Raw genomic sequence first — 19638 nt, forward strand, 5'->3', positions numbered from 1 at the left:
GTAGGAGGGGCTCCATCTTCCTTTCTTCCTTTCTTTTTTTTTTTTTTTTTTTTTTTTTTTTTTTCTTGTTTTTTTTTTTTTTTTTTTTTTTTTTTCGATACAGGGTCTCACTCTGTTGCTCAGTCTGGAGTGCAGTGGCACAATTTCAGCTCACTGCAACCTCCACTTCCCTGGTTGAGGCAATTCTCTTGCCTCAGCCTCCAGAGTAGCTGAGATTACAGGCACCTGCCACCACAACCAGCTAATTTTTGTATTTTTAGTAGAGATGAGGTTTCGCCATTTTGGCCAGGCCGGTCTCAAACCCCTGACCTCAAGTGATCCACCCGCCTCAGCCTCCCCCAGTGTTGGGATTACAGGCATGAGCCACTGCACCCAGCCTCCACCTTCTTTTCACACGAAGTTATAGCTAGGAATAGAAAAAGCTATATCATTCTAATCTCTAATTGTAATCCTCATTTTAATTTTTTTGTTATGTTGCCATTTAACTTCTATGTTCTGCAGTGGGAAGTCCTGAATATTCAGTGTTAATATTGATGCCTATTTAATGATGGATGCATTTTAAAAAATATTCATTGTAGAAGGCATTGCAAGGATTAGGAAAAAAATATTTCTAATATAAAAATAATTACACCCTTTCACGATAAGAACACTCAAAAAACTAGGAATGGAAGGGAGTTTCTTCTACATGGTAAAGAATATTTATGAAAAACCCACAGCTAACATAATCAGTGGTTAAAGACTGAAAGCTTTCCCTGCTGGGCTCAGAAAACAAAATTCTGAAATATGGTGCTTTGACATGCTGAACTAAAGAAGTAGCCTCAATGTCTCTCTGACCCACCCCCAATCCTCTGTCTCTCCCAGTGCATAGAATGAGGCTATTCTCTGAAGTTTCCTTTTCTACCTAGAACCTGGACCCCAGAGAGGAACACAATTGCCTCAATTCCTTCTCTGAAATTTCATCAACCAAAGAAGATTAAAACTCATATCATGAATAAAGAGACTGAAAATTTAACACCATGACAGCTCAGATGAACTTTGAACTTTGTCCCAACTATTAATAATATTTGTCCTCTGGTCTGATCTCATTCAGTTTCCAAAAAGAATCATTCATAAGATAATGTCTGCCTCCAGGTCCATTCATTTCCTCCCCACAATCGTTACTGCTACTCCCCCATTTAGCCTTCCCCAGTGAAGCATCTTTACCCCCCTGGTTTTTGGGTGGTATGTACATTAAAATAAATTTGTCTTTTTTTCCTATTAATCTGCATTTTGTCAGTTCATTTTCAGTGAACCTTCAGAAGGTAAAGGGGGAAGTTTTTCTTCTTTGCTTCTATACCCCTAATTAAAAAACAAGATGAGGATGTCTGTTTTTGCCACCTCTATTAACATTTTACTGGAAGTTCTAGGTAGAACAGTTAGGTAAGAAACAGAAATAAAAGGCATCAAAATCAAAAAAGAAGAAGTAAATCTGTAGATGACATGATATAATATAAGAAGATCCTAAAGGATCCACACAAAAATATTACACCTAATATATAAAGTCATAAAGATTGTAGCATACAAGATCAACACACAAAAATTATTTGTATTCTTGTGCAGTGGCAATGAACAATTGAAAAATGAATTTAGGAGAATTATTTATAATAGCATTAAAATCTTAGGAATAAATTCAAGAAATGCAAGTCTTTATATACTGAAAGCTGCTAACCATTTCTGAAAGAATGAAGACCTACATAGATGGAGAGATAACCCCTGGATGTAAATTGGAAATCTTAAATTCCTCCAAATAATCTACAGATTAATTGCAATCGCTATCATTTTTTTTTTTTTTTTTTGAGACAGCACTCACTGCAACCTCTGCTTCCCAGGTTCAAGCAATTTTCCTGCCTCAGCCTCCAGAGTAACTGGGACCACAGGTGTGTACCACCACACCTGGCCAATTTTTTTGTATTTTTAGTAGAGACAGGTTTCACCATGTTGGCCAGGCTGCTCTCAAACTCCTGCCATCATGTCATCTACTTGCTTCAGCCTCCCTAAGTGCTGGGATTACAGGCATGAGGTACCATGTCCAGCCTGCAATTGCTATCAAAGTCATAATACCCTTTTCTGCAGAAATGGAAAAGCTAATCATAAATTTCACATGGAATTTCAAGGTTCCTTGAATAACCAAAACAATATTGAAGAAGAACTAAGTTGACAGACTCATGTTTCCTCATTTTAAAAAGGAAACTAGATGGCCCACCCATGCATAGGCAGTGTTGGGCAACTTCAGGGTCCCCTTTGGTGACTGTCCCTTACCAGTGATAGGGAGCATAAGAGGAGGGCCCTCTGGGAGGGTGCCATCCCTTTAGGGATGCCAACCTAAAGTATAGATGATAAGAAACAATATAGAGGGTTTGTTCGGTCCAAGGTTGAGGACGGCAGCTCAGGACACATTTCACACTTCAAGGTTGCCTTTGGAGAGTGCTCCGGAAAACAAAAGAGGGCTGATTACAAAAGTTGTTCCTCAGGAATTCTCATAGGTTTACAGAAATAGCATTGGTTAGTGATTGGTTGTACATTGTTGAACTATAGGGTGTATGACATTTTATGTGTACTTGGTGTCAGTCTAGAGCCTGCATAGCAAGTGGTCTCAAGAGGTAATGACTTATCTCAAGGGGAAGTGAGATGTGACTGCTGTTAGATTTTAAATGCCTCTCTGGGCCTGATAATTTAAAGGGACTATCATTCCTCAAATGAAAAGTTTTTTCCATTCTTGGGGCCTAAGTTGGCATACCCAGCTCCTTCTTTCAAAGAAGTCAATTACAAGGTTAAAGAGGATGTCAAATCTCTTTGTACATATTGCCAGCCTCTTCCCAGAAGTTACACCAGTTTCACTGTTGTCAGTGGTGCATGAGTCCTAGACTCACTACACGCTTGCCATTAAAATAGAAATAATAACAAACATATACTTTAAACTTGTAAATGTACAGTTCACACTTATTTAAATTTGTAAAGTGAGACTAAGGTTTCTTTTTGCATAACTAGTTAATGGGGCTGTATACCCACTTTTGCTTGTGACTTTTCCATCTACTTGGCATCCCCTTTCACTCCCAGTGGTGCCCTGACAATCAGTTATACAGTCACCATAACTCTAATACATACTTTTTAGATTTCCAGTTCCAGTTTCAGCTAAAGTGAAGTCACAATTTAAAGAGAATTATTTCAAAGGAGATATAACTTCTTAAATTTTCTCAGCAACTTTCAAGACAAACTTTTCTGAATTTTAAAAATTACTGCTTCAGTAAATAATTTATATGGTATATTGAAGAGGGTAATACCACTTTTCCCTTTGGCTCAACTTGAAAAATGTTATTGTGCTGATTGTTCTCTAATTACCTTTGAATAGATAAAAATATAGTCAGTTTCAGCACCTGCCACCTGTGGAGATTTTCTTTGGTCTCCTTACCTATCTCCTTGGTACTAATGGAATTCCAGTTCCTCTTTGAGATCATGGCTAATAGTTAATCTACACAGTTTTAGGCCCTATTTCTAGTGAATATCTGGTGGTGATTAGCTGCAGTTCTTATTTCTGTCTGGTTCTCTGTACTTGGTTCTAATTAAGAATCTGAAAAAAACTTTATTAGTATATAACACTAACTATACACTGCCCAGCTCTTACCACATCTTAACTATACTAACTATACACTCCCCTTTTCCATCGCCCAGCTCTTACCACATCTTAACTTTACTTCTCTGAAATCAAACCCCTCTATTTTCTGAGCAGACTTTGAAAGACCTTCTTTGTTTTAGATTGGAAATGAACAGGCTCTAGATTGGGTGCTGTCCGGTTCAGCCCCCTTTACTGAGAACTTCAATCCCTAAATACAGAAGGAAGCATTGGGGAAAGGAGATGTCAGGGGAGAAGAGGATTCTGGATGTCCTGGAAATACATGTACCTATTAATAGTAGGGGAATGGTTGCTGATTTTTCCCTGGGATATATACTGTAAGTCTCTGACTTAAGTATATAGTACGAAGTCTAACACCTTTACTGAGCTGCAGCAAATCGGGGCTATTTGTATTGAATTGCTAAATTTTTCAATTCAGAATCTTGCAAGAGATCTAACATCAATTTCAAGTGTTGTTCTGCATGTGGCTGCAACAAGGAGTGTTAAATCTTATGTTCTATTCTAGAAGCTGTAAAACAAGTTTTAAACATTTTACCCCACCACTACAACCATAATCATCTCATGTTAAAAGTAGTCAGCTAGCAACCCAAAGCTGTCAACGGCTTTGGGTTTGGTAATTTAAACCTTTAGTCTTCTGTGGCTACTCCACCTACTACAAAAGGCTCTGGGAGAGAAGTTGCATGTCTAAAGGCAGCTTCCTTTATCCCCTCCTGGGGTGAGAGATAGCCATGAATGGATTTGAAGTAGAGTAGAAACACTTTGGCAGCTAAGTGGAGGCCAGATTTGAGGCATGAGGAAGATTAGAAAACGAAAGACCAGTCAGTAGGCTTTTGTAATATGTCAAGCAAAAGGTGACGAGGACTTGGAGAACTACACTGGGAGTATTGATAGAGAAGAAAGAAAAATTGGAAGAATTTCTAGCAAGCCAAATTGGTGGGATTCGGTGATACATTGGAAAAGGAATGTTAACGGAAAAGGATTACTCTTAGGTTTCTGCTGTGGGTAATTGACTCGTTGATTGAGTCACCAACTGAAGTAAGAAATGTAGAAGGATTTAGAAGGATTAGATTTTGAAGCTAGGGATGTGTGGAAAATTTTGAGTTCTAGTTTGTGTGTACCAGGTTTGAAGTGTTAATGAAACATCCAGTCGTTTACATTCAAGGGTATATGAGCCTGATGTTGAGGGAGAGATGAGTGGTGGAGTTACAGGTTAGGGATTTCTCAATTTATAGATTATTAAAGTAGACTTCCCAGGGAGCGAGAACAAGAGGAGTAAGAATGGTAGTCACTTAAAGATAGAACCCTAGGGACACCTTTGAGTGAGGAGCATGTAGGGGCCAAGGGAAAACTTCCCCTTTGCCCTGTGAAGATTCACTAAAAATCACTGATAAAATGTGCAGATTAATAGGAGAAAAAGCATACAAGTATTTTATACCTACATACAAGTAATTTAAACCTTTAGTCTTCTGTGGCTACTCTGCCTACTACAAAAGGCTCTGGGAGAGAAGTGGCATGTATAAAGGCAGCTTCCTTTATTCTCTCCTGAGTGAGAGATAGCCATGAATGGATTTGAAGTAGAGTAGAAACGCTTTGGCAGCTAAGTGATGGCCAGATTTGAGGCATGTGGAGGAAGGCATGTGGAGATTAAAAGGCATGCAAGTATTAATAGGGTAAAAAGCATACAAGTTTTATATGACACAAGAGCCTTCAGAATGAAGACCCAGAGATACAGGGGAAACTCTCAATTTTTTTTTTGCTTACATTTAATAAAGTATGGACAGCCACGTAGAAATAAGACTGGACGAAAAAGGTGTAAACCAACGCTAATAGACTGAGTGGGGAAACCCAGCAAGGCCTGTCTGTCTAGACTCTTCTGGGCCTCTCTGTACTGCATTTCTTCCTTCTGGGTGTGGGACAGGACCCTCTCTGGAATGGGGGTCTTATGACCTACAATCAAACAAAGTAGGTCAGATTGCTTCTTCATCGATGGTTTTTCCACAGAAAGGCAGGGAGAATGTTAGATAAATATTTTTAGGTTTCATGATTGGCTCTGGGGAGATGGGGCTCTGGTCTCTATGACCTGCCTTGGAGAAGAGAGATTCTAGTTTCTGTGGCTAGCCTCCAGGGAGAATGAGGGCCCAGGTGAAGGCCAGAAAAAACTTTTGTTTTGGAACCCTACAATAGAATAAAGAATGAGGTGGGAGACCAAGAAGGAAGTTAGTGAGGTGGGAGATTGTGTAGTTTCAAACGGCATCCACAAGTTCAAACATAGTCCAGAGGCAAAGTGAAATAAGAATTGAAATGCTTCTGTTGGATTTGGCCAATTCAAATTTATTTTGGTGAATGTGACTAGATCCAATGGATGTTAGTATTAGCTGGGAACTTTAAGATAATGTCGGCTTAACCCTTATTTTTAAAGATTAGAACATTTTAGAGATAAGAACTTTGAGAATTTTTATCTAGGTTATAACTAAAAATATTCCTTGCACATAGGTGCTCAATAGATGATGATTGAATGAATGATTGAATTCTTTATTGGCAGAGCCAGAGCTAGAAATCATACATCAAGATTCATGTTGTAGGGAAAGTTTCTTCTCTACTTAGGTTTGAATAGTGGGAACCTGAGAAATAACTGACAATAGACATGTATCAGGAGACAAGGTTTATTTATATGTGCACACCATATGTAAGGTGAAAGTACTTAGTAATGAGAAACTTACTGAATAGTTAGAGGTAAAGGTTTATGTACCAAGTTCATAACAGAAAAGGGAGGGTGTTTATGGCTTCAGTGGGAAAGTGTAGAACGTTTTATTGGACTTCCAATAAATCGGGGGTCAATGGCACCTGAATTTTCATGAAGCGGGTGAATACAGCTGTAGTTCCTGGAATATCTGGCTAAGTATAGATAATGTTTCTTTCTGTTGCTGCTGATTACTCAGATGTTTTCAACTTAATTTTAATATCTTCATTCACATGGTAGTGCTCTTTCCCTTATTATTTTCCTCCAAACTGTGCTCCATAGAATACCAGAGGTCCACAGAAGTATTTTAGAGTTCTTTAAAAATGGTATATTTTTCCTCCATTGACAAGTTTTAAATCCTGAAGATCTCATTTATCATGCCAACTTGATTATAATTTTACTGGAAAATATTCTATGTCTACATATCTTTTTCATTAAAACTCACTAAATGAAGCTTCCAGATTCAAGGACATTCTGTATTGTTTTACGATTCTTAAAATAGGGACCCTTAATTTTATTTTTCTCAGCAGTAAGAATTCATTTATTCAATAAATATTTATAAAACACTTAACTGTTGATGAGACCGTCTTAGGCATGGGACTAACAGCAATGACAGTAAGATAAATAGCCATCTCTCTCTTTTTAAAAATGTCTCCACTTTCTTTTCTTTTTTTATTTTATTTATTTATTTATTTTTAAATTATACTAAGTTCTGGGTTACATATGCGGAATGTTCGGGTTTGTTACATAGGTATACACGTGCCATGGTGGTTTGCTGCACCTATCAACCATCATCTACATTAGGTATTTCTCCTGATGCTGTCCCTCCTCTATCCCTCAAACCCCCAACATGTCTTGTGTGTGATGTTCCCCTATCTGTGTCTATGTGTTCTCATTGTTCAACTCCCACTTATGAGTGAACATGAGGTATTTGGTTTTCTGTTCCTGTGTTAGTTTGCTGAGAATTATGGTTTCGGGCTTCATCCATGTCCCTGCAAAGGACATGAACTCATTCCTTTTCATGGCTGCGTAGTATTCCATGGTATATATGTGCCACATTTTCTTCATCCAGTTTATCACTGATGGGCATTTGGGTTGGTTCCAAGTTTTTGCTAAATAGCCATCTCTTTATAGAACTTGCAATTGATATTCTTGATAAACTTTAAATAATTTTTCATAACAAAATATATAAAATTTTATGATTTTAATTATTGAGTTCTTACTGGAAAAGATAAAATAATACCTTTATAGTTTTATGAATATAGATTCTGGTATTTATGAAATCATTAGAACAAAAGGAAGATTAAATTAAACCATGAAAATTATTCTTAAGATGTTTTAAGGGACATGCTTAGTTTTCACATTCTTTCATTGTTAACTCATTAGTTTGCACAATTAATGAATGATCTGAACACATCATTTGAGAATTCTTGCCTTGATTTTATTGATGAAGAAATTGACAGAGAGAACCACAGTGCTTTGTCTAAGGTTATCTAATGAGTTGTGTCAGACTCAAATTCAGAATTCCTAGCTCTTGTTTCTTTCCTTATTTCAGTAACACCCTAACCCCCAGGATTATTTGTAAGTACTTGTCAATATGGTTTAATTTTATGAGATCCTAATTCTTAAGATCTCATTAAGATGCATTTTATTATGTAAACAAAAATAAATTTGAAATTAATAAGGCAGGAAACTTTCCATTTGGAGTGGTCTATTGAACTGTCTTTCATTTTTAGAAATACAACTTCAAATTAATATAAAATTAAATAAATATATAGTAAAATCCTTTAAAAAATTGAAATTCTGTAGTTAGCCTTTGCATCAGACCTTATTCTTTTTTTTTTTTGAGATGGAGTCCTGCTTTGTCCGTCAGGCTGGAGTGAGTGCAGTGGCGTGATCTTCGCTCACTGTAACCTCTGCCTCCTGTGTTCAAGCGATTCCCCTGCCTCAGCCTCCCGAGTAGCTAGGACTACAGGCACACGCCACCATGCCTGGCTAATTTTTTTGTATTTTAGTAGAGACGGGGTTTCGCCGTATTGGCCAGGATGGTCTCTATCTCCTGACCTTGTGATCTGCCTACCTTGGCCTCCCAAAGTGCTGGGATTACAGGTGTGAGCCACCACGCCCTGCCCAGATCTTATTCCTAACTAAAAGTATTTGCCTGTGTGGCTAATTGGAATAGAACTGTAAAGGTAGAATTAATTAATTGCATTTACCAATGCTAGATGAATATACACATATAATAAAGCAGGTAATTAAATAATTCCATGCTAAAAATTGGGATTGGGACTACAAATTGCCCAATAACTACCATAATCCTCCTTCATTTGGTATATATTGACTAAACTCAAAATTTTGAATTGATACAAAATGAACTACGCTGACAATAGTAAGAAATAAAGGATTGGTCCATTTTAGAAAATCTAACTGTTATGAAATCATTTTATAAATATTATGTAATTTACATTACATGTTATGTGTTTGATATAAATATTTTATATATTAGTATATTGTATATGTATGTCAATATGGTTGTGTATATATACACACGTACTCAAATACATACAACACACAGAGTAGAAATGAAATGGGTCATGGATCAAGGAATCACCAATATTTAAAATAATTTCATTCACATACATATGCCTTCCAATGTACTGGCATTACAGGCTGATTTCAACTCATAGGTTGTTACTTAACTGAAAGGAAAATAATTCTTATTGAAAAAAAAACCCACCTTGTGTAATTTGTATGCCTGAAATTCTGACTAAGTGATCAATTAGTTAGCCTTCTCCATGAAACATTTTCTTCTCTGCTGTATGTGAATGAAAAGTGTATACATTATACTATGAATTTTTACAAAATGAACATACTATGGAGAGGCATTTTACCTTTGACTGAAAACATTTAATTGAGAAACATAAAATATATTATTAAGAGATGTCCATATATAATATATTGAATAAAAAATGTTTTAAAAGCACAAATTACTTTCTAATATTTAAAAAATGTTTTCCAGGTGTCTTTGATGTTATTTTCAACAAAGGAAATATATGCATTTTCCAAAGTCATGAGATGAGGCATCTTTCTCTTGCTCTTGACAAGGGGATTGTCACTGGAATGGTGTGTAGTAAATTTTTCATTTTGTCATGTATCAATATTATTGTGTCCATATGTATTTCTGTATAAGATATATTTATAAGATTACCATTTCCTTTTGGCTTGTACTAGCACTTTTTTTCATTATTCTGTTTTGTTTCACTAATTGTTGAGGTTGTGATGCATAAATGGTTCTAAATTTCAGCAATTGGAATTTAGACAAGAAAAAGTTGACCAATTCTCTGATAACATGCAAAATTTTAATGAGCTTTCAAAAGGAGACTAACTTCTCAATGGCCCTTTTAGGGACCATATTGTTGGGGAAAAACAGTAATTTTATATAATTATGCTTTGTGTTGCTTGATTTCGATATGAAAAGTGTATTTAATATATAAAGCTGTTTTACATGCATGTTACTTATTTTTAAAAATAATACAGTGTAGGATAACTTTAATGCACTAAGTGCTTAATATATATTATAATATTTCATTCTTAAATCTACTAGATGAGAGAATCCATTATCATTTGTATTTAACAGAAGAGGAACACAAAGAATTGGAAGGATTAAGTGAGTTGCACAGAGTCACAAGCTAGTAAGTGTGGAAGTAGGAATTTAACATAGGCAATCTGACGCTAACAGTTATGCTACAGCTTCCTCATATAATGCTATACAATTATTTTATTTTATTTTATTTTTGAAACAAGGTCTTGCTCTTGCTCTCTTACCCAGGCTGGAGGGCAGTTGACATGAACAGAGCTCATTGCAGCCTCAAATTCCTGGGCTCAAGCATTCTTCCCGCCTCAGCCTTCCAATGTACTGGCATTACAGGCTGATTTCAACTCATGGGTTGTTACTTAACTGAAGGGAAAATAATTCTTATTGAAAAAAAAACCCACCTTGTGTAATTTGTATGCCTGAAATTCTGACTAAGTGATCAATTAGTTAGCCTTCTCCATGAAACATTTTCTTCTCTGCTGTGGACTTTGAATGGTACCCTACATTGTAGTTCATAGCACATTCTGATCAGCATGGAGCCTGGTCATAGTAAATGCTTGAGAAATATGAATGTGGATGTGGAATCTATTCCATTGAATTAAGAGTTGAAGAAATATCTCATTACTGTATTTTAAAAAAATAAAATTAAGGCTACCTTAAAGCCCTTATTCCACTAGGTTGTACCAGGTTGATGGGAGATTTTATTTTAGTTACTAAGGAACTCACCTTGTTTCAAAGAAGATTTCCTCTGGTATGGGCCTCAGAATATCTGGTGATAGCTGTCATAGCTTTGAACCACACTGGTCACTAAGATGTACCTGATCAAGTGTCAGGTGGTTTCTTGCAGATCAGTAATTCTGCCTCCTCCCTGCCATACTTGGGCAATGGAACTTTGTAGTTGATAGACTTAGTGTTTTGTATCTAGCCATTCAAGAGGCACCAATGAGTTTTCTTCTTCAGGCCCTACTATCTCCCTGGGGAGCAAGAGGGAGATGGGGTAGGACCTAAAACACTGTCCTGAACAGTAGTCATGTCTCCCTGTAGCATAATCACCTCAATTTGTTTTATTTTTGAAAGCAAAATTTAGGTATAATATAGAATGTCTATGGATTTCAGTTTTTAGTCCCAAATACTCTTAAATTAGGAGGACACAAATGAGGAAATGAAAAATAAACAATGGTAAGATACATATTAACATCTTATTAAATTGTCCTGCCAATCAAGTTATTTTTCCAACATTATTCCATGGATTCCGAGAAATCAAGAGAAGGAATTCCTTGGAGCAAGTCACTGTAAATAAGGCTGGGGAATAAAACCTATTGAATTACAAAATAATCAGATTTTATAAATAGTACAAAGTTTCTGTAAAATGAAGTAGACACCTGTATATGTATATAATGTGATTACATTTTAAACATTTTTTTTCTCTTGTTAATTTAGAGGGCTTTTTTGTTTTTGTTTTTCCTTTTAGGTTAGTGGTGAGGCCACTACTGAGCTGCGGGTGCTTTATCAGACTAACCGCTGTGCACTTCTTGAGTCTGCACTGGTTCCTGGTCACACAGTTGCTTTTGATCGTCATGGCAAAATAGCTGATGAATCATCAACAGGCTATGCAAACCTTTCAAAAGAATTTGTGATTTTTGTCAAGGTAAAATGGGGAAGTTATTAAAGTTTATATTGCTAAATCCCAACTTTCTTTTGCCCTATTGAGGAAAAATCTTAAATTTAGTCATAATGCAGTAATCGAATCAGTTCCCACTAGGTGGCATTAGTGCCTCTTTCCGTTCTGTTTGCCAGACTTGGAAAGGCAACAGAGATGACAGCTTTAGTAGCAAAGACACTCCAATGGGATTAACGTCCTATATCTAATTGAAGTTGGAGATTAAACTACGAATGTGGAAATTCTTAATAAAAAGTAGAGAACCTTGCATTTGGGAGTCAAACAAATGTGTATATTGAACTTTTCTAACAATTAGAATTTATACTCTTTGAATATTATATACATTTAATCCTTTCATAATGCTTATTCTTTTTTCTTTGTGTTTGTGACTGTATCTTAAAGTGACATTATGTTAATATAGCGATTATTTATGATGTGTCTCATTTTGTTCCAGGTGTTTATTGAGAATTTCACCACACCATGAGACGAAATTTAACTGTCACAAAACAATGATAGATATTATCTGTATTTTAAAGGTGAAGGAAAAGATTTTCAGGGAAAATAATTATCTTAACTAGTATAGCATAGTTATTAAATCAATATTCAGCTAAACTCTACTTATATTTAAAGCCTCATAGATACTGTAAGTTCATTTCTAGACAATTGCAATAAAGTGAATATCTCAATATAGTCATACAAATTCCTGAGTTATCTAGTGCATGTAAAAGTTATGTTTACTGTACTGTAGTCTGTTAAGTGTGCAACAGCATTATGTTTAAAAAAATGTACATACGTTAATTTAAAAATATTTTCGTGCTAAAAAATGCTAATGATCATCTAAGCCTTCAGCAAGTTGTAACCTTTTTGCTATTGTGGGGATCTTGCCTCGACGTTGACAGCTGCTGATGAATCAGGGTGGTGGTTGTTGCAGATTGGGGTGGCTGTGACAGTTTCCTAAAATAATACAACAATGAAGGTTGCCACATTGATTGACTCATTCTTTCATGAAAGATTTCTCTATAGCATGCGATGTTGTTTGATAGCATTTTGCCCATAGTAGAACTTTTCAATATTGGTATCAGTCCTCTCAAACACTGCTGCTGCTTTATCAACTGAGTTTATTTAATAGTCTGAATTATTTGTTGTCATTTTAACAGCGTTCACAGTATCTTCATCAGAAGTTTATTCTATTTCAACGAATGACATTCTTTGTCATCCATAAGAAGTAACCCTTCATCTGTTCAAGTTCGATCATGAGATTGCAGCAATTCAGTCACATCCTCAGGCTCCACTTCTCATTCTGATTCCCTTGCTATTTCTACCACATCTGCAGTTATTTCCTCCTCTGAAGTCTTGAACCACTCAAAATCATTCGCGATGTTTGAATCAAATTCTTTCAAACTCCTGTTATTGTTGGTATTTGGACTTCCTACCCCCATGAGTCACAATTGTTCTTAATGGCATCTAGAATGATGAATCTTTTTCAAAAGGTATTTAATGTACTTTGCCCAGACAAATCAGTGAAATCACTCTCTATGGCAGCTATAGCATTAGGAAATGTATTTCTTAAATAATAAGGCTTGAAAGTTGAAATTACTCCTTGATTCATGGGCTACAGAATGAATATTGTGTTAGAAAGCATGAAAATAACATTAATCTCCTTGTACATCTCCATCAGAGCTCTTGGGTGACTAGTCACATTGTCAATGAATAGTTATATTTTGAGAGAAATCGTTTTTTCCTGAGCAGTAGGTCTCAACATTGGGCTTAAAATACTCAGTAAACTATGCTATAAATAGATATGCTGTCCTCAAGGCTTTATTTTTCTATTTCTAGAGCACAGGCAGAGTAGATTTAGTATGATTTCAAAAGTGCCTAGGGTTTTTGGAATGGTAAATGAGCATTAGCTTCAACTGAAAGCCACCAACTGCATTAGCCTTCAAAGTTGTCTTTTGAAACTTTGAAGCCAGGCAATGAATTCTCCTCTATAGCTATGAAAGTCATACATAGCATCTTCTTCCAATTGAAGGCTGTTTTATTTACACTGAAAATCTGTTATTTAGTGTTTATTAACTCGATCTTCTGGGTAGCTTGCTGCAGCTCCTCCATTAGCACTTGGTGCTTTACCTTCCACTGTTAGGTTATGAAGATGGCTTCTTTCCTTCATGTTCATCAACTAACCTCTGCTGGCTTCAAGCTTTTCTCCTGCAGCTTCCTCACCTCTCTCAGCCTTCATGAATTGAGACTTAGGGCTTTGCCCTTGGGCTTAGGCTTTGGCTAAGGGAATATTGTGGTTGGTTTTGATCTTATATCCAAGGCACTAAAACTGTCCCCATATCAGCACTGGAGTAGCATTTCTGATTTGCTTCAAAAACATTTCCTTTGCATTTACAAAGTGGCTACCTTGCACAAGAGGCCTAGCTTTAGATCTGTCCCAGCTTTTGACCGTCTTCCTCACTAAGCTCAATCATTTGTAGCTTTTGATTTAAAGCAGGAGATATGTGACTCTTTCTTTCACTGGAACACTTAGAGGGCATTATAGGGTTATTGATTAGCCTAATTTCAATGTCGTTGTGTCTGAGGGAGTAGGGAGGCAAGGAAGAGAGATAGGGGAATGGCTGGTCAGTGGAGCCCTTCAGAACACACACAGCATTTATTAAGTTTACTGTCTTATATGGGCATGGTTTATGGCACCCCAAAATAATTACAATAGCTAACATCAAGGATCACTGATCACAGATCACCATAACAGATATAATAATAATGAAAAGCTTGAAATATTGTGGTAATTACCAAATGTAGCACAGATACATGAAGTGAACATGTGCTGCTGGAAAAATAGCACCGATAGACTTGCTTCGTGTAGGGTCACCATAAACTTTCAATTTCTAAAAAAAAAAAAAAAAAAATGCTGTATCTGTGAAGTGAATAAAGTGAAGCACAATTAAGTGAAGTGCAAGTAAACAAGGTATGTCTGTACTTACCGTATAATAAACACTTTCTCACATTACTATTTCTCCCACAACAACATAATTTTAACTCATACGTCACGTTATTTAGCTTAAGGTTAAACTTAAGGTTAATGGTTTCATAATACTCAAATTTAAGTATTATATGTATACACACATATATGCCTCTTTCATTGTTGAACATTTAATCATTCTTTTGCCACTTCTGCATATAATACTGTAATATATACTTTGACATATGCCTTAGACCACATCATTTATTATTTTCTTAGCTTAGAAAATTAAAAATTGAACTTAAGTTTTAGAATGTAAAACTTTTAAGGCCCTGGGAACATACTGCCGAATTTATTTCTTCAGATGTCCCAACTTTTACTCCTGTGAAAGTTAAGCCAACTATAAAGTTAAGGGGAACAGTATATAAAACTATTCTCACTTCTGACATCAACCACAGAGTTTGGGGGATGCTGAGACCACTATCAAGGCTTGATAATTCACTGGAAGAAATTACAGAACCCATTGAAAATTGTTTACTCAAAGTTACAGTTTATTATAGAGAAAGGATACAGATTAAAATTGGCTAAGCAAAGAGTACACATAAGGCAGAGTCTATGAAAAAGCACCAAACATGGGATGTGCGGTGGATGTGCAGTATTCATGAAGTCAGGACAGAGGTACTTTCTCAGCACTGGTGTGTGACAGTATACATGGAGTATTGCCAGCCAAGGAAGCTTCCTGAGCCTTGGTATTCAGTCTTTACTGGGCTTCATCATGTAGGGAGTCCGCATGGCTGGTCTCAGTCTCCAGCCTCTCAGGAGGTCACTTGACACTTTCTTATGCAAAGCCCCCTACCCTAAGTCACATTATTGCTCTCTGGCTGGCCCAAGTTCCCCAGGCAAACACCACCACTCCTGTCAGGCATGACACTCCAAGGGTAAAGAGATTACCATGCAGAAGCTGAGGCGAAGGTCAGACATCTATGGGTAAAGTTAAATTCTTAGTACTTTCAGCAGTGTAGGAAAACACCCATCTCACTGACCTCAGTGCTGTTGAGTATGGTCCTTAAGGAGAAGAGCTTTGCCAGTTTTCTAGAGGAATAAACATCTAATGTTAGCTTGTTTTTTTTGGTATTACTAGTGTGGATTACCTTTTCTTATGTTTTTTTACCATTTGTATTTTATCTTTTGTGATTTGCATATTTATTTATCAGTTCTTTACTTTATTAGTGTATTTCTAAATAACTTTCAAGGGTCTTCTATATCTTCCTCTTTTGTTTTTTTTAGAGATGGGGTTTCTCCATGTTGGCCAGGCTGGTCTCAAACTCCTGACCTCAGGTCATCCGCCCACCTCGGCCTCCCAGAGTGCTGGGATTACAGGCATGAGCCACCGCGCCCGGCCCTATATCTTCCTCTTAACGTAATGATTACATGGGATTTTCTTAAATATATCCTACTTGTATTTGATATCTTCTTACATTAATTCCTCATGCATATATTTAAATGTCCATAGAAGGTATTCCATAATTCAGTTACTCTTATAGCATACTTTTTTATTGTGTTTTATATTAATATTAACATTATTTGTTTAAGATGATAGTAAATTCCTTAAGAGAAATATCTGTGTTTTGTATTTTTAAAAAATCTCCGTAGCATCTGATGCTGGCCTCTATACTATAAACAAATGATAAGTAATCAACCTCCTTTAGTTTTGTTTACCTTTGCATAGCAGTTACCTTATTTACTTCTTTTGCTCATTTTCAGCCACTGAGCTTCCAGTAAGGTCCTGATCACCGTGGCTGCTGTAATAGAACTGCCTCTATAGCTGACTCCCTCTAGCAAAACACGAGCCTGTCACTGACTGCCTTTCTGTTCTGTTTGTTGCCCTGAAGGGGGTGTTCCTCAGCAGTGCTGTGGTTCTGCTTGCTACAAGCCTGTGCCAGGCTCTGTGTCTCCAGCCTGATGGAAGCTGCACTGGAGTGGGAAGCCAGTCTGAAAAATCCTACTGGAAAGTGCATAAAATCAGCCCTGGGATTTGCATGTTTGAAAGTGTGAAAAATCCACAAATGTTTCTAAGAATTAAGGATGGCCGGTGTGATGGAACAGTAAGCATCTGCTCTTGTTTCTCTCAGCAGATATTTAAGACATTTGCCAGTTGTAGACATGAGAATAGCACTTTATGAGTGGGTTTGGAACTTGGATGTTACATGTGGTGGTCTGCCTTGACTGGTGTTTTTATTAAGTGAGGAGAGCAGCCACATGACTGGTATGATAAGAGAGGAACCCTGACCCTTTAAACATGCCCCTGAAATGTAATGTATATACAAATCACCTGGGACTTGTGCTAGGAGGCAGATTCTGATTCAGGAAGGCTGGCATGAGACCGAAGTGTTTACAGTTCTAACAAGTTCTCAGCTGTGGCTGCTGATGCTGGTCTACGAAGATGCTTTGAGAACCAAGTTTCTACAAAGGCCAGCTCAACAGTGTTTCCTTTTTGCTCCTTTTGGTGCCTGAATTTCCACCACTCGAAACCCTGTACTTTGACTGAGGAAGTTATTTTAAATTCTAAATATTAGGGGTTTTTCTTTTTGGATTTTTATTTTTAGAGACAGAGTCTCACTCTGTCACCCAGGCTGGAGTGCAGTGATGGAGTCTCAGCTCACGGCAGCTCAGGTGATCCTCCTGCCTCCCTGAGTAGCTGGGACTGCAGGTGCATGCCACCATGTGTTGCTAATATTTGTACTTTTTGTAGAAAAAGGGTGTTGCCATATTGCCTAGGCTGGTCTCCAACTCCTAGGCTCAAGACATCCACTGCCTTGGCCTCCCAAACTTCTAGAATTATAGGCCTGAGATACTGTGTCTGGATAGAGGTTTTTCTTTAATTCCTTGAGCCTTAGGAGGGGATATGGACAATAACTAACATAACAGTTTATATATATTCATAATTCTTCTGTGGGGTGAGGAACAGGTAAGATCGCATGTTTAACCTTCCTGTGAATGCTCTCTCCATCTATTGTTTAAAATAGTTTGGTTTGAATGAGATCTTCTGGATACATTCTGAAATTCCCCCTCTCTCTTTTCACCAGTAATGATGTCTAGCTATAAGGGAGAACTTGCATGAGCATGTTGCGGTATGAGGAGGTAGGACTTAGACCTTTCAGGTCCTCTGGGTCTCTGTCTGTGCTGCACACTGGTGAGTTTGTGCCAGGTGAGCTGTACTGGTGCTCACAACGCAAAGGTGAAGTACACACACATATACACATGTAGCTACTATCCCTGATCTACTCACAAGGGCATAATGAAGTGGATTTTGTAACCATTTCACGGAAGAGGAAGCCAAGCTTAAGAGACAAAGTGTCATGCTTGTAGTCTTTACTCTGGTAAGTGGACTAATTGGGATAAAAATGGGTAACATTATTACTATGACCAGACTAGTTAGAAGTACAATTTCATTTAATGCCCAGTCACCCCATAGGAGAAACATCAGTAAGTAGCTTTCCTATCCTCAGCATTCACAAGGTATACAAGCCTTTCCCTGGGAGTGCTCAGAACCATGAGATAATGTGTTACTATATAATACATGCTTGGGGTGTTTGTGTTTGGAAGTTGCCAGGCAGAGTTTCTGGGGGCAGATATAAGTGTCACTCCAAAGTAGGAAATGGGTCAACACTGGAAATTTCTGTCTTCCCTGAGTAGCAACCAAAGGGACAGCTCAGGGGTTGCTCACTTTCCATTTATCTGCCTCATACTCTAGCTGAATGGTGATTTCGTGGTTCTTCACTTCCAGCCTGTGTACCCATCTCTTTCTCTTCCACTTTTTTTCTCAGTATGCTAGTTATCTTATTCCTCCCAGTGAGTAAACTTCCTCTGTACGTTTTTAGCAGAATCTTTCTGTCCTACACTTAATATTCATGCTTTTTCTTTTTCTTTGTATTTGTGCTGTAGATGACTCAGCTCTCTCTAATGGGGCTGAGGACTGGAAGAAGTCCTTGGCATTCAATTGAAAGAATCTGGTGATCACAGAAAGTTGGGTGGAGATGTGCAGATTAAAACACAGAAGTATTATCCTGCCACAAAGAAACTATTGTCATGCTCATTCTGCAGATGCTGAAGCTGAGTGTGAGCCTGGTTAAGTAGCTCACCTCGAGTCCCCAGGTAGCCTTAGAGCTGAGGCTCCATCCGGCTTTGCCAACTTCCTATGGCCCTGTTGTGGGGAAATGAGAATAACAGGATGGAGAAACTAGGTTGCCCCATGAAGAGACCAAAGTCAGGATACATGAGGCAGAGATGATTCTAAACACAAAACCAAGGTTTTCTTTAGAAATTTCCCAAGAATCAGCCTTGCTGACAGTGTGCCAGGTGAGTGAGTGACTCTGAAATAGGTGGGTGAACACTCTGTGCCATGTGAGCCTACATTGTGCTGCTGTGCATCAATATTGGGAGCCCCTTCTGTTTCTCCTTCCTGAAGGGGTTCTCAGGATGAAATGCCAGGTTCAGGACTTCTGTGTACGTTGGAAGGCAATTATGCTGAGGTGAGCTGAGCTGAGCTGAGTCAGACAATCATGCACTGGAGTTTCAAACCCAAGTATCACTTCTCCTTAGATATATTTCACAATTTGAAAAAAGCCAGAGGCATTTGTTCTGATTGCTTTGGGGCAGAGATAGCCAAAATGGAGAACCCAGTGAAACTGATTGATAAAGGTGAAAGCATGTAAATGAGTTGGTTACACAGAATTTGATACACAGAACATTAAAATAAGAAATGCTGGACATAAGACAAGAGATTCTGTAGGCCTTTTGGAGATAAGCACGCCATAGCTTGGTTACATGAGACTTGTCCAGAGGGTTAAGGTCACTCCTTTGAGGTCTCTGAAGGCAACACATATGTGTAAAATAGTAGCTAAATGCAAAAGACACTGGTAAGGGGAGCTGTGTAAAGGGGCAAACCAGAAATAACAGGTTCATATATGCTGGGCGATATTCAAAATATTGTATTTAATAAGCAGTTTGG

At 37.5% G+C, this 19638-nt stretch overlaps 1 protein-coding gene across 1 annotated transcript in view; it reads left to right on the plus strand.

Moving 5' to 3' along the window:
* Positions 1–19638, plus strand: part of RP1 (RP1 axonemal microtubule associated) — a 262671-nt gene that overhangs the window by 78503 nt on the left and 164530 nt on the right. Inside the window, exons 13-15 of the mRNA XM_037739712.1 lie at positions 9430–9533; positions 11477–11653; positions 16520–16732. Coding sequence (XP_037595640.1) covers positions 9430–9533; positions 11477–11653; positions 16520–16732 — 494 coding nt within the window. The remainder of the gene's footprint in view (positions 1–9429; positions 9534–11476; positions 11654–16519; positions 16733–19638) is intronic.

This window comes from Cebus imitator, unplaced genomic scaffold, assembly GCF_001604975.1.
Source record: "Cebus imitator isolate Cc_AM_T3 unplaced genomic scaffold, Cebus_imitator-1.0 Scaffold73, whole genome shotgun sequence".
NCBI classification, from domain to species: domain Eukaryota; kingdom Metazoa; phylum Chordata; class Mammalia; order Primates; family Cebidae; genus Cebus; species Cebus imitator.